This window comes from Uloborus diversus, chromosome 4 (genome assembly GCF_026930045.1).
Source record: "Uloborus diversus isolate 005 chromosome 4, Udiv.v.3.1, whole genome shotgun sequence".
NCBI lineage: Eukaryota > Metazoa > Arthropoda > Arachnida > Araneae > Uloboridae > Uloborus > Uloborus diversus.
In genome coordinates this window covers 169,620,034-169,635,455 of record NC_072734.1, presented here as the reverse complement: position 1 = coordinate 169,635,455, position 15,422 = coordinate 169,620,034, and the positions used below count along the sequence as shown (strand labels likewise).

The 15,422-nt window shown below is 36.4% G+C and overlaps 1 protein-coding gene across 1 annotated transcript; it reads right to left on the bottom strand.

The window, feature by feature from the left end:
• Positions 1-492: 492 nt before the first annotated feature.
• Positions 493-8,489, bottom strand: LOC129220983 (uncharacterized). Its single transcript, XM_054855418.1, has 3 exons — positions 5,717-8,489; positions 4,883-5,151; positions 493-510 (listed from the first exon to the last, which is right to left on the bottom strand). Exons 1-3 carry the CDS (start codon positions 8,487-8,489, stop codon positions 493-495), a joined length of 3,060 nt encoding a protein of 1,019 aa, XP_054711393.1.
• Between the last annotated feature and the right edge of the window lie 6,933 nt (positions 8,490-15,422).

The window sequence follows — 15,422 nt, the reverse complement described above, 5'->3', positions numbered from 1 at the left end:
TGTCCTTTTCTGGGGGGGGGGGGAGAGAGAGAGAAATCCATACAATATATTACAAGTAGTAAAGCAGTCACTGGGATGCTGAAATGTGTTGAAAACGACTACTTTGAACTGAAAGCTATTAGGGCAAGTATATAAGTGAAAATATCGATTGAACGAGGTATGTATTCAGCTGCAATACTTAAAATAATCAAGAATTATTTCAACAAATTAGAAACTGAAACAAAGATTAAAAAAAGCGGATTTTCTTATAAACTAAACAAGCTATATAGCTTAGGACACCCGCTTTGTTGAAGGCCCCCAACTCCAGAAAATTTCATGACTTGTTCCTTACCAAAAAAAAGGGGGGGGGGGGGGAAGGACTTGAAAGAATAAATTTCATTTTTAAGTGCTTGAAAGTTTTGGAAAAGTACAAACACAAACCATAAAGTTAAACATTTATAACAAATGGGAGGGGATAGACGGTAGAGGAAAAAATGCCGAAACATGTTAAATTCATTTCCTTGCCTCATCCTGCATCAAAAATGTAAAAATCATGGTTCTCACGTTTTGTAACATAGTACTTGAGATAAATTTTTGTGACTCACATGTTTCACATCTTGCTGTTTATTTAATCCCAAATGCAGTGCATTATTTTGGAAATTCTTTTGTATTGCTTGCTTCTATCTTACTTCTACTGCATACTGTTAATCTGTTCAGTACGGGGGGAAAAAACACCACCTCTATTCCTTTTCGTTTTCTGCACTGCTTGAAATTAAATAATTTTAATTGTTCTCAAGTCCTTGAAATGGATTAGATGAGTCTTTGAAATACCTAAGCAAAGGGTGCTTCAATTTAATTTCTTATCAAGTGTATAAATGACGAATTGTCCAAATGGGCAGCATGGTACTCTCCTGTTATCTATTTTCTAAATCTGTACACCATTTTTTTAAAAGCATTTTTTACTATTGATCATTTTGTGTTTAATTCATTGTTGTATTTGTGGGTGGGTTAAGGGCTTGATCAAAAACTAATTGAATTTAAACAGCCCGATGTAAGCAAATAACAAAACATAATCTTATCTTCTTCCTCGCTTTTTCTCTCTGAGGACTGCTGCCACTGATTTGTATTGTGTATTATCGTAATTGGCAAAAGAGTGTTTTGCTATTTATTTTCAGAGATCTTTGTGGTTCGAATTGCAGAAGGCTTCAAAATGCAGAAATTTATATCTATTTTACAAAAATTCCTACGGGGAAGAAACCCCCGGACCCCTAAAATTGGGTATATTCTACTTGGTATATCTAATTAGGTATATTCCCTACTTAAAAGGGACACCATTTCCCATCATGAACCGTATGTATAAAACATAGTGGGGAGGGGGGGGGGGACACTTTGACCTTTTTTGCCACTGACAGAAAAGTTGTCAGTGTCTACAAAACATACCAAAAAGCAGAAACAGTTTAGGACCAGAAAAGTCTATATTATAAATCCAGTCTTGATTACAACTAATATTGCTCAAAAAAAAAAAAAAAAAAAAAAATCCTGCCCCCCCCCCCCCAGGAACTCAGTCCTAAATCCGCCTATGGTAGTCATACCTGCACTTTTGAACAAAATTGAGTTGTTGTAACCAAGTTGTTCTCTTTTTCGTATTTTAATAACTCAATAGTGCCGGCTCCCAATGGCCCAATTGACGGCGCCCAATTTTCCCACTTCGCTTTACCGATGATTCTTAGATGGAATTCACCCATTTAAATTATCTAAAAGATATGTTGTGTTTATAAGCACCCGAGCAATGCCGGTTATTAAGCTGGTAATAATAATAACAATAATATACGGGGTGCTCCGTTTTAACCTGCAAGACCTTTATTTTCGCCACCGTTAGTCCTAGATGTATACTTCCAATTGCAAAAATGTTCAAAATCAGATGCAGAGTTGAGCTACTGAAAGTTTGAAGCAAAAATAAAAATGAGCCAAAAATACAAAATTTAACTTTTTATATGGGCCCTAGGTCCCCTAACTAATATTTAGAGAACTAATCTTCATTGAAAACTATTACTGACACAAAAACTTGACATTTGTGCGACCAAAACTCAAGGAGTTATTCCAATTCAAAATTTTCAGGGCCATACAGAAGATGAGATTAGAATTTATCGTCCTTTCAGAAAAATGACAGGTCGTCAAAGTAAGAAAAACAAGGTATTTATATTTTTCATTGCCATTCAAAAATAAATGCAAAGGTTAGGCCGTGATACGCGAAAGCACACTACAAAACCTCGAGCAATTTGCAAAACCACACTCTATGCACACATATAATTTTAAACACTTGTTAACTGCTATATTCCCCCCCCCCCCCCAAAGTGGTGTAGTCACAAAACTCTGCGTTTCATATCTCGGTGAATATTGGTCGTACTAATTTCAAACTTTTTGTGTTGGCTTTTTTTTTTTTCAATGGAGATTTTTTCCCTAAATATAAGTTATTGGACCTGGGGCCCGTATAAAAAGTTAAATTTTGTATTTTTAACTCACTTTTATTTTCACTTCAAACTTTTAATATCTTAACTCTGCATCTGATTTTGAACATTTTTGCAGTTGGAATTATACATCTAAGACTAACGGTTGTGAAAACATAAGTCTTGCAGGTTAAAGCGGAACACCCTGTAGAAACCTATCCATACTGCTAGGTGTGTTGTGTTCAAGAGTAGTTGGAGCATAAAACACGGAGTAGCACACAACTCATCTGTCTTCTTCATTCCCCCCACATGAACACCACTAAACATAACCTAGAAAGGAAACGTGGCGGAAAACAAAACTTCGTTCTTTAATTTCACTGCACGTCACCCTCCTCGAGTTAAAGACAAAAAAACACAAGAGAAATGTCTTTGAACTTCTTCAACTCTGTTGTGCGTGATCTCTTATACATCAAATCGACGCCACATAGCAATACATTTTGCAGGCAAAGCACGATTCAATCCCTTATTTATTAAGATTTTTAAATTTTCAATAAAAAATTATTTCGAATACTATTATTTTGTTAAAATTACTTTCACCAATTCGTTAGTTTTGTTTAAAAAATATGAAGTGGAATAACATTCTTACATTTTTATAAGAGGCGGGGACTGATTTACAGGAGGGCATTCGGAACAAATGCCCAAGACCCCCCCCCCCCAACTTTTAAGGTGTCCCAAATTATTCATCAATTCTATCAATACTTAATAGGCAACAATTAAATTTAATTATTATTTTTTATTCGTATATAATAATTTTTTTCGGAGATTAGCTATATTAAATTTTTTAATTTTTATATTATGTGCTCCTACAAAAGCTTCAAACTTTGGGCAACAATGAATTTTAAACAAGCTACAGCTTGTTTAAAATTCATTGTTGCCCAAAAAATAATATTTTGGTATTGTATTTTAAACTCTGCACATCAGCTGAAATTTTCAGTTTCTCTTAAGGAGCACCAAATGACTTTGTTTCCCAGATCTGTAAGTCGGGTCCCTGACAATAGCTGTAATATTTCTTCAAGGGCCACGGAAAAGAATGATCACAAATCTTTTTTTTTTTTTTTTTTTTTTTTGAGAAAATCAGATTTCTACGGGAGCTGTTAGACTCTTAAAAATAGTTTTCAACTATGATATTACTAGAAAATCACCGTCAAGGTATGACGGGTGAAAATGACTTCTACATTTGAACGAAGCCATTGCCTGTTTGGTGATAGTTTGATGGTTGACATTTTAACCGTAACTCCAGGGATTATTTCTCAACTCCAGTAGATAGCGTTCATTGCTGACAATTTTTTCGTTTCTTCATTCCCCTGAAATGACTCAGTCTTACCAGTAAAGCAGATAAGTTACTGGATCGAGTTCAGCCTTGTCACAATAAAGCCTTTCCCTGCATTTTAAACATTACCAAAACATGTTATCAAATTATCATGGCGTGGAGCGAGTTTCATTGTTGATGAGGTCAAGAGCGTTACTCGATCATTGGCTGTTATATATATGAGGATAAGAACAACAAATATTATTCTTGCATTCGGAGTCTACTATGCTTTTTAACCATGAATGTACAGATACTTATTAAATAATTCTTAAATAAAAAGAAGTCAGTAAATAGCTGTCAAAAAATTTGCTAAATGAAGCATATGCACGAATATTATATAGTACTAGCATTCCCGTACCCGGCATTGCTCGGGTAATGGAATTAGCAGGGGATAACAGTGTTTGGTGCACGTAGTAAATAAAAATCTCCTATAATAATTACTTATTACCTATATTTTTCTAATTTTAGGAGGGTCCCGGGGCCCCTGGACTCCTTATATATATGCCCTTGGCCTGAACCGATCCTTAATTGTCATTAACGATCATTTTAAAGTATTGATTTTCTTTGAAAACGCAGACCATCCACATTTTATTGTTATGCCTGTGTGTTTAAGCAAGAACTTCCTTGTATACAACATTTTTGGTTTTTTTTTTTTCTGGTGCTAAAATTATTAAACTGCTTGATGAACTGACTCTGGAGCAAGGTACATAAAATAGGCCGTGTGAAAAACAGTCTTCTCTTAAATCGATCCCCGCTACTTTTAACGTCTGCCCTTGCGACTTATTAATGGTTATTGCAAAGCAAACTTTTACAGGAACTGCACTCTTCTAAATTCAAAAGGATAGTCCGACGGAATTAATGGAATGCGGGGTATTAAAACCAACTCTCCTCGAGCACATCCAGTCATTATCGTAGCTTCGATAACATACTTATTAAGTCTAATCACTTGTAGTCTGGTGCCATTGCATAACTTTGGTGGACAAAGGTTTCGTAGTAGCATTACTGGTGTTCCAACTTTCAGGTGATGTAGGTGAGGTGGAAAACCTGGAGGGTCTAAGGTATTAAGAAACTCTTCTGGATACTGCACTGCATCATCACGATTTGTTGTTGTATCAAAAGATTTGTAGTAAATATCTTCTCCACTAAACGACTTTAATAAGATACTGTTGACTTCTGCGGCTGTGTCATTTTCTGGAGATAAGATGGCACGCTCGCACAACCATTCAATGGGCTTATTTTTTATATCAGCAACATCAGGATAAATCTTGGCGATGAGATCTGGCAATTCCGTGACTACCGTAGCGAGTGCGTGGGGTATAATAATTTTGCCAGCACATTCAGGATATAATCCGTCTCCTATTTTAAGGAGAAGATTAGAAAACAATTCCGCTGACGCATCTCCATGTAAATGAACTCTCATATTCTTACTCAAACGAAGTTTCTGCACTTTAGGCCATAGATACGACGATTTGATGCATGCGTTAACTTCATTTGCACGTGTTCCTCTAGGTAAAACCGGTAATGTTTGCCGAAAATCTCCTGCTAGTAGAACAGTTACTCCACCCGTTACTTCCTCAGAATTTCTTAGATCTTTGAGAGTTGCATTAAGAGCCTCGAATCCTGCTTTATGAGCCATAGTACTCTCATCCCAGATAATGAGTTTACAATCACGTAAAACCTTAGCCAAATTACTCTGTTTTTTAATATTGCACGTTGGATTCTCTGAGTAATTGAGGTTAAGGGGTAATCTAAAAGCAGAATGAGCTGTCTTTCCACCCTCCAATAACGTTGCAGCTATTCCAGATGATGCAGTTGCCAAGGCAATGCCTTTATTGCTTCTGACCTTTGAAAGAAGTAAATTTAAGAGAAATGTTTTTTCCAGTTCTACCAGGTGAATCTAAGAAAAACATTTGGCCTGAACCAGACTCGAGGCTGTTGAGGACCTTTTGATATACGCTGGACTGTTCGCCTGTTAGAGAGACTTCAGCATTATGTACTTTTTTCTTCAAATCTTCAAGATCAAAATTTGTTTCTCGCATGTACTCTCTGTTTTGCAAATTAGTCTCAAATCGCTCAGGCTGAGGTAAACCATAATCCATTAAGCGCTGACCTCCCAGAGTCTGAACAGTGTCTTCAATCAGAATCAAGCATTGGTTGTACGCTTTGTCCTTAGTTGAAAGAGCGGAGTCTTGCAGTTGTCTTTCATGCTGAAACTGGATGTCTTCTGAAAAACTGTCCTTGTACTTTTCCCAAAGGCTTCGGGGATCAGAGGGATGACAAAATACCAAGATCACTGAAAAAAGTTCTCGCAGTTTGAATGATGAGCTGCTTAAAATAGCTTCCTCAATAGTGTATTGCCACTGTTTATCATCCTCGAGCAATCCCATTGCCATGCATGCAGCTTTGAATGTAGGGTATTCAACATTGCTTACAGTTTTTAAATAAGAAAAAGATGTTGGACCTCTAACATGATGGAGGAGGAGGCGTAGGTGGTAACACTCAACATTGTTAGGATGAATTGTGTAAACGCGTCCTAAAGCAGAATCTTTCTTTATCCCTGGCCATTGATCAATTTTCTCTCCCCGCCTACGTCTTGTAAACTTTTTATTCTGTTGCCACACATAATACGAAGGAACTTCAACATACAGAAGTGTTCTGGCAAACTCATCAATTTTGCAAAGGTTGAAGAATGCCGAAAGTGTTGTCTCTGGAGGTTTTACAACTTTGTTATGAATATTTTGTGCGGTGAAGTAAACACGTTGGCCATTTTCCAGATGCACAGCAAGATGAATTACTGCAGGGTATCTCTCATGAATAGGAAATCCCAATATTTTCCACACTGCTTCTGAACTGCTGATATATCTGCCAGATTCGTATATCTCTATCTCATCAATATCTTTATCATTCTTTAAAATGAAGGCTGCTTGATCATTTCCTTTAGTGATGTATTTGCAAACATACTTTATGGATTTTACGGAATTCGTTATCTCAACATTGATATGAGATTCAAAAGTACGCAACAAAACGGGATTGTATGGTACAACCCATCTGTTATCTAACTGAAATCCTTTAAGATTAACTGTGAAACCACCGTCCTCTGGAGTTCTCCTACGATACAAAGGATAACCATCTAGTCCCCTCTGCGTTTCTTGGACGAAAGGGCGAGGATATCGTTTTGTGCAGCAACCATCTTTCATGCAAGGAGAAAATGTATTTACTCTTCCGCATGGCCCATGAATCATATTAGCCTTAACAATATCATAGAGAAGGGGATCACGATCAACATCTGGAATTTCAGCACACACAACTTTATCAACCATATCAGCAGTAATGGCTTCTTCCAGCCACAGCAGGCAATGAATATGGGGCAACCCTCGTTTTTGCCACTCTACAGATAACATGTGACACCGAACTTTACCAAAAACTTGTCCTTTAACTATAAGATCCATAAACTCCTTCACTTTCATATGGAAAACTCTCGCAATGATGTCATGACGTTGATAATGCTTCTGTCCGGGATACAATTCTCGCTGAATCTCTTTCCATTTTGGGTTACACGTGAAAGTTATAAATAAATCTGAACTTCCATAATGACGTACATATGACATGGCATCTTGAGCTCGTTCGTGCATGTAACGGGGTCCACCGATAAACGATGATGGTAATACCACTCTCTGTCCTATTTGATCAGCATCATACCTTCCTACTTCATCTCTTAAATGAATGTATTCCTCTGATCTCAGTTTGCTTTGATTGTATTTGAGAAAATTCAGTTTTTCAGTTTCTATCTTAGCATACTCATCAACTAAAAATTGACTTAGAAGAGCACAGTAGCGTAACAGATAATTTTCTTCTGTATCTCGTAACATTATACGCCAGGAATAAAACTGAGCTGCAGAAACAGTTTTCTTGACAGGTAATTTAGTAGTAGGCCCCAACTTATCAGCAGTATCTTGCTGAAGTACATCAACTGAATATCCATCTTCCCCATAGCAAAACATGAGAGGATATTGCAGGGCATCATATGCCCTATGGAGTTCGCTTATTCGTTGCTGTTTTGCATTGCGGCTTTCAAGGATGATGTCTCTCTGCTGAAACTGCTGTCCTACAATCACCAGAGCCACCTCGTTGGCTGATGGTGCATTGAAACGTCCTTTATGTGCATTGGCAGGCATACGATCTGCATGAATCATTACTTGAAAATTTCGACACTCAAGTGGCACCTTATCTAACGCAGTTTTTAAATCCTTGATGTAATTATTTACTTCATGCAGCATATGTTGAAGTTGCTTTACCAAGTCTGGCTTGACACCAGGATAGTTGTGTGACCTTATGTGAGCTTCTTTTTCATCATCACCTACGAAATATATCTGTAAGAATTGAGCCTGTTGCTCTGTTTCTGGGAGCAAACTTCCACACAAATGGTAAACTTGTCCTTGAACTTTGAATGTTGGCATGAAACCAGTCTCCTTAATTTGCTTGGCTCCAAACGATGTCATTTGAAAACATCCGTTGTATTGCCGAATACGATCAATAAAATGGCGGTGATCTGGATGATGGCCCATGAGCAAACTATACAGTGGTTCTGGTGGAGGTGGTAGTGGTGGAAGCTGTACTTTACCCCCGCTGCAGCACAAACCTGGGCTTTCACGTTTGAACTTTTTTGCATGGCACACTGGGCATTTATTGTCCATAGTACCAATATCATTTTCATATTCTGTATTACAATCATATGCAAAACCTGAGTAGGTTTTCGTGTTCCATGGACGTAAACGGCGTTCAGTTCGTAAACCAGGATTTTGTTTCTCATAATTTTTTTGAGCAGATCTCTGAGCTTCTGGGTGATTTTTTTTATATTTTTTGACTGATGCAGCTAAAGCTTCTGGGTGACTTGTTTGACATTTCTTGACAGCAGCAGCTAAAGCTTCTGGGTGACTTGTTTGATATTTCTTGACAGCAGCAGATAAAGCTTCTGAGTGGCTTGTTTGATATTTCTTGACAGCAGCAGCTACAGCTTCTGGGTGGCTTGTTTGATATTTCTTGACAGCAGCAGCTACAGCTTCTGGGTGGCTTGTTTGATATTTCTTCACAGCAGCAGCTACAGCTTCTGGTTGACTTGTTTGATATTTCTTGACAGCAGCAGCTAAAGCTTCTGGGTGACTTGTTTGATATTTCTTGACAGCAGCAGCTAAAGCTTCTGGGTGACTTGTTTGATATTTCTTCACAGCAGCAGCTAAAGTTTCTGGGTGACTTTGTTGATATTTTTTGACCGCAGTTTTCAACTGCTTTTTACGTGTAGCATTTGAAAATCTGGCTCGTCTTTTTTTCCTTTTTTCCTTAGTGTTTTCAAAATCAGTGGTATTATGGAGTGATTCTGTGCTACTTTCAGAGACTATACTGGCTTCATTTACCGGTATGTAAACATCAAAGTGTCCATTTGAAAGATCACCACTAAATTTCAGTCTTCTCACTGGAAAAGTGTCATTTCCAAATTTTGCATAAAATTTGCCTTCAAAATAAACTTCAAATAAGAACTGAAAAATGTCTCCAGCAGCGAATAATTCACAGAATCCACCAAAAACATGAACCTGCGACATATCCACTAAGTAATCTTCGGAGCTTTCATAATTATTACCGTGTTTATCACATGACATAATAGAAAATTGATCCCAATGATTATAAACGTAATTAACTATGGTAGCACGAATTTCATTAAACATAGCTTCACTATTATACAATAAAAACGAAAGAGATCGGCAAAGACATGCACCATCACCTGTAATATTAACGACATGATGAGGAAGAATAGTTCCGTTCACATTGATGTGCTCCATCCTCAATGAGTTTTTAAAAAAGTAAGTTTTATAATAAAATCAAACAAAATAACAAATTAAACCTTTCTAATTACATTTGCAAGAAACAAATGATGTTATTTAAAAACCAAAAATTGAATAGTAAAACAGCTTGCCAACAAAATTTACACAAAGTAAGAAAAAAAGGGTCCGATCTGTAATACTGAAAATTATTTGCGAATTATTTGACTTAAGAAAAGCCTCGAAGAATCACGTGAGAAACAAAAACAATATTAAATTTATAGTTCACTATCGACCAAAAGTTGAGATGAAGTACTGAATAATGATTTGAATGGAGGAAAGCCTTCGAAAATAAGGGATTTGAATTCAATGACAGGTTTTAATTTCTCAGAAATTAAGAGGTTTTAATTAATTTCTCCCGAACTAATTGAGATTTCGAAAAATCCTTTCTTAGTGGTTACTTTCGTAATCATGCGGACATGCCTGCCAAATTTCAAGTCTGAAGCTTCAGCGGTTTCGGCTGTGCGTTGATATATATATATATGTATATATATATGTATATATATTATCTCAGGACATTGATTTTTATATATTAAGATTTTATTCGAAAAATGGAACTAGAAGATAGAAGAATATATATATTTTCAGTTAAACTAATTAATAACTTTTCCTTTTGACCTCGTGAACACAATTCAGTTAGTATTTTAAAACACTACCAATTTACTGAATTTTTGGTTCTTCAACAATGAAATAATGCCGTCATGCATGTTTCATTGTTGGTGACATCAGGAGCATTACTCGATCAGTGAATTGGCTATTATACATACATAAGATGATACTCGCAAGAAAGATCATAGTCACTGAGTTATAACTGGAAAAAGTTTAAAACTAGCGTGCACGACTAATGGACTTCAAAGTTTAAAAATGCACTACTGGAAATTATTGTGTGTGTCTGAAACTATGATCATTCTTCCCCGTGGCCATTCATATGTTACTACCTCTTCTACAGTGCACTTCTGCGATGTGGTTGATGACGATGACTGTGGTTGATGAGTGTGCATACGGTCTAGTTAGATTACAAGTCATCTCCAGGATAGGCATGTTTTCGAACCAAATAAAGAACAAAAACTTCAGGTTGTTTAAAATTCGTTGTTGCCCAAAAAATAATATTTTGGTATAGTATTGAACCTTGAACCTTATCAATGCTTAGTATTTTTCATTACTAGTGAGAAGAGATGACTTGTTTTCAGGCTAAAAGGTGTATTCAGATGAGTTGCAAAGAAAAAATAATCTCAGTTTGGTAATAAAAAAGTGGAGATCGCTGGTTTTCGGACTCAACGATTCAGTTGGTCACAACAGCCAAATTAATATTTTTACAAACGTTAATTTTTTTTATGGTTGGGTTAATTTACTCCACGATTTTATAAGAAGTAATAACTGTGCCGTCACCGTGGCAGTTAAGCTCAGGGCCGTGCACAGAAATTTTGGAGCTCATTACAAATGACTTTAACGGGCCCTCCTCCCCTCCTCCATATTGTTCCCTATATATATACTATATATATATATATATATATATATATATATATATATATATATATATATATATATATATATATATATATATATATACTATATATATATACACTCAAGAGCCAAAACATTATGACCACCTGTCAATAACGAGTTGGCCCACCTTTAACGCGCAACACAGCTTCAACCCGCCTTGGCATGGATGCCACAAGTCCTTGGTAGATAGCCAGAGACAGATTGTACCAGATGTTTAAGCAATTGTTACGCAAATCCGAGATATTGCGAATTGGTGGTCTTTGAACTCTGAGTTGCCGTCCCATGACATCTCAAATGTGTTCTATCGGATCGAGATCCGGTGAGTTAGGCGGCCAGAACATTAACTGGAGTTCAGCGTCATGTTCCTCGAACCACTCCAACACAATTTTAGCCTTGTGACACGGGGAGTTGTCCTGTTGGAACATTCCATTTCCAGCTGGAAAAACAGAAGCCATGTAAGGGTGCAACTGGTCCACAATGATGTTCAGATACCCTTGTGGCATTCAGGGTCTGCTGTGCCACAACCATGGGTCCCAGAGACGCCGAAGAGAACGTCCCCCAAAGCATAATACCGCCAACACCGACCTGTGTATGATCTACTGTACAATAAGGGAGCAACTGTTCGCCCGGAAGACGGCGTATCCTGACACGGCCATCGCCATGATGCATGACCAAACGTCATTCATCTGACCAGGCAACTCTCTCCCACTGATCCATGGACCAGTCACGATGTTCCCGGGCCCAGCGCAGGCGCAGTTGGCGGTGACGCTTGGTTAGCATAGGCACACGAGTGGGAAGTTTGCTGCGTAGCCCCATATCCAACGGTGTCCGCTGACCAGTGTGCTTCGATACTATTCTACTTGGCCCTGCATTGAATTGGGCTGTCAGCTGAGCCACTGTCAGGCTCCGGTTTTGCTGCACCATGCGAGACAGTCTCCTACGACCTTTTTCTTCGATAGCGTGTGGACTTCCAATACCATGTCGTCTACTGCTGGTTTCGCCGTCATTCATCCACTTTGCATAAGTACTTACAACTGTAGGTCGCGAACAACCCACGAGTCGTGCAGTTTCTGAAATACTTGTTCCGAGCCTTCGAGCCATTACAGTCTGCCCTTTATCAAAGTCGCTTAGATCTGCAGCCTTTCCCATCACACACAGAATTAAGTGAAAGAATGATTGTTCAGACTCTCCAGCAGCAGTTAAATACCACTCCCACCTGATCACGTGCCTTCCACGTCATCCAGGCGAATTCATTGCAAAATGTAGAGGTGGTCATAATGTTTTGGCTCTTGAGTGTATATACTATATATATATATATATATATATATCACCCCTCATTTTGAAGCTTGCCCCCCCCCCTCCTTGGTCAACAGGTGCTCCCCTCCCCCGTGCACGCCCCTGGTTAAGCTACGCGCAAAAACGACAAAAAAAAAAGAAAAAAAAAACAATTTTTGCAAATGTTCATTTAAAATGTTAAACATCAAAAAACAATTTAACATTACAGCGTAGATTCTTCTGGATTTAATTGCTAAGCAACGGCTGAACCAAAATAACATGAAAATCGGTAAAGTTAAATTTTGATGCTGGGTGAGAGTTATTAGATGAGATAAACATTGCTAGCTGCTGGCTGTCATTTGAAGTCTCAAAATTCATTTAAATCTGAGAAGCCCGTACGAAAAATGCATTAATGACTATTTTACAAAATAGGGGAATGTGGGGCAAAGTGAAATAGTTAAGATGACTGAGCTTTTTAAAAATGAACAAATATGAATTTTGAAAATTAGAGTACATAAAGAAAGACTATTGTATTTTAGAATCAAACTAGTGTTGAAACATTAGGATTATTTTATTTTTGGGAGTAAAATTGTGCCTTGAAAAAAAGTGAAAAAATTTCACTTTTTTTTTTCATGGGTCAAAGTAAAAAATGAAATATTTTCGAATGAAATATTTTTTATTCAAATCTGAAAAACATGTTTTGACAAACTAAAGCACATAAGACAATAATCGAATAAAGAAAGAGATAACGAAAGAGTAAACTAATAAATAAATTAATTAAAGCATGAGGAAAAACAAATGAGTGAATAAAGTGAAAATGAATAAGTAAATGAATGAATTAATAAGTGAATTATTAAATGAAGGAATGTAAATAAATTAATTAATAAATGAATACGTTAGTGATTTAGTAAAAGATTGAATGAGTAAACAAAATGAACAATTTCACTTTGCCCTGCATGCTCTTGACTAATTGTGAAAATTATTAAAAATATAAATAAGCTAAATATTAACTAAATAAATGCTACACCGAATATTAGGAGGTCCTAATTAATATTTAAAATGTTAACAACAAAAACTTTATCATTTGATAATATCAAAATAATTTTTGACTTAGAACAACATATTACAATTTGAGTATCAATTATTGAAAACTGCCTATATTATCATATGTTTGATTTTCAGAGCTAATTTTTTCTTGACTGGAATGGGGCTACATATGTTTCTTGGACTACATATGTTATTACATTGTTAAAATATTACTAGGTAAGTGGCGCTAAAAGCGGAGTACATATTTCACCATTTCACTTTGCCCCACATTCCCCTACGTTATTCATAATAAAAAAATCTGATAAATACGGAATCAGGTGTTTCTAGTGCAAATAGTATTCAAATCAATATGATTTCTTTTTTTCTCTCTCTCTTTTTTTTCTTTTTTTTTTAAATCTGAAGAACTGTATCAGAGGTTTATCTTTTCATTTCTTTACCCTTCCTTATCATTATCTAACATTGATGAACACAAAAACTAATATTGAATTACAAATTTAAATAAAACCAGCGACTCAAATGAATTATAGCTAAGAACACAGTTGTGCCCAACTTTATTTTTTACCTTAATGCCTCGTCTCATATTGAGATGAATTTCGCGGACCAGAAATAAAATTTAAACATATTTAATTTTTTTCTAGACATCAAACACAGAAAAGGAAAGAAAATTACAAACCGAAAATTGTTATTACTGCAGGCTTATTTCTCTGCCTCAGTGTCAGAAGGACGTAAGTCACATTATGATAATTTTTCAGGGAAAAGAAAAAAACTTTTTTTCTGGCGCATGCAAAGGATGGGATGCCTGATGCTCTTTTAACCCTGGTAAAAATTTAAAAGGATTTTTTAACCCCTGACACACAAAGGAAGGGGGTTATAAGTTTGACGTATCTGTGTGTCTGTCTGTGGTACAAAAAAGTTCGAAAGGATAGTTGATCGAGAGTGCTCTTAGCAGGGGTGATTGTGTTCCGGTATTTTACCGAATTTCCGGTATTTTCGGACGTATTTCCGGTATTTTTATGTCCGAAAATACCGGAATTATGTTTTTTTTTGTTATGCTTTTATCTCTCTATCTCCGCATTTTTTTTATTTATGTAGTACTCATCAAGTGCAAGAGCCTTAAGATGGACACCAATCCCTTAAGATGGACAAATGTTAAGATAATTTGCATAACACCAGCTCAAAAGTAACATTGTAACCCATTAAAAATTTAATCAAATGTACACACAATATTTTGACTCAGAACTATTTAGTACTATGGCAAAGGTGCACTTAAGTAATAGGGGCCAAAGATTCCCCCCCCCCCCACCACCCCGTTCTCGCTTTGAAACTTTCAGGTATTTTTTGATGAACTCACAATCACCCCTGTCTTAGCTAGGTTGCATCTTTGGATGATATTAATTAACGAAGATATTAATTAAAAACCTCTAAAAAGTCTTTTGAGATTTTTGCAGTGAAAACATAGTTAAAAATTTAATACCAAAATAAATAGAATTTTTTTCCACGTCTGGTAGAATGTGTTTCGAACTTCCATGTTTCAGAGAATTCGAATTTACGTTTTTTTAAAAGCAGATTTTAATAACGATTAAGCCTTTATTCACGCGATTGATATCCGAATTCATTGTTGCCCGACAAGGAAATTAAAAGCAATTATTTAAAATTTTTATCTGTTGCCAGTTTATATTTAATAGCAAAAAAAAAAAAAAAAAATTGACATTGATTTTTAATAGCATGAGGCTTTTTAAAGGATTTTCAATCTTCCCTCTTGATTCTACAATTGCGACTCAGTCGGGGTTTTTTTTTAATTTTATCGTTGTTATTTTTAAAGAAATACATTCGTATGGCTCGATGTGGAATCGGCTTCTACATGCAATGCACTAATAAACGGAAAATCGCAATTTTTGGAGTTACGTCCTTCTGGCTCTAAGGTAC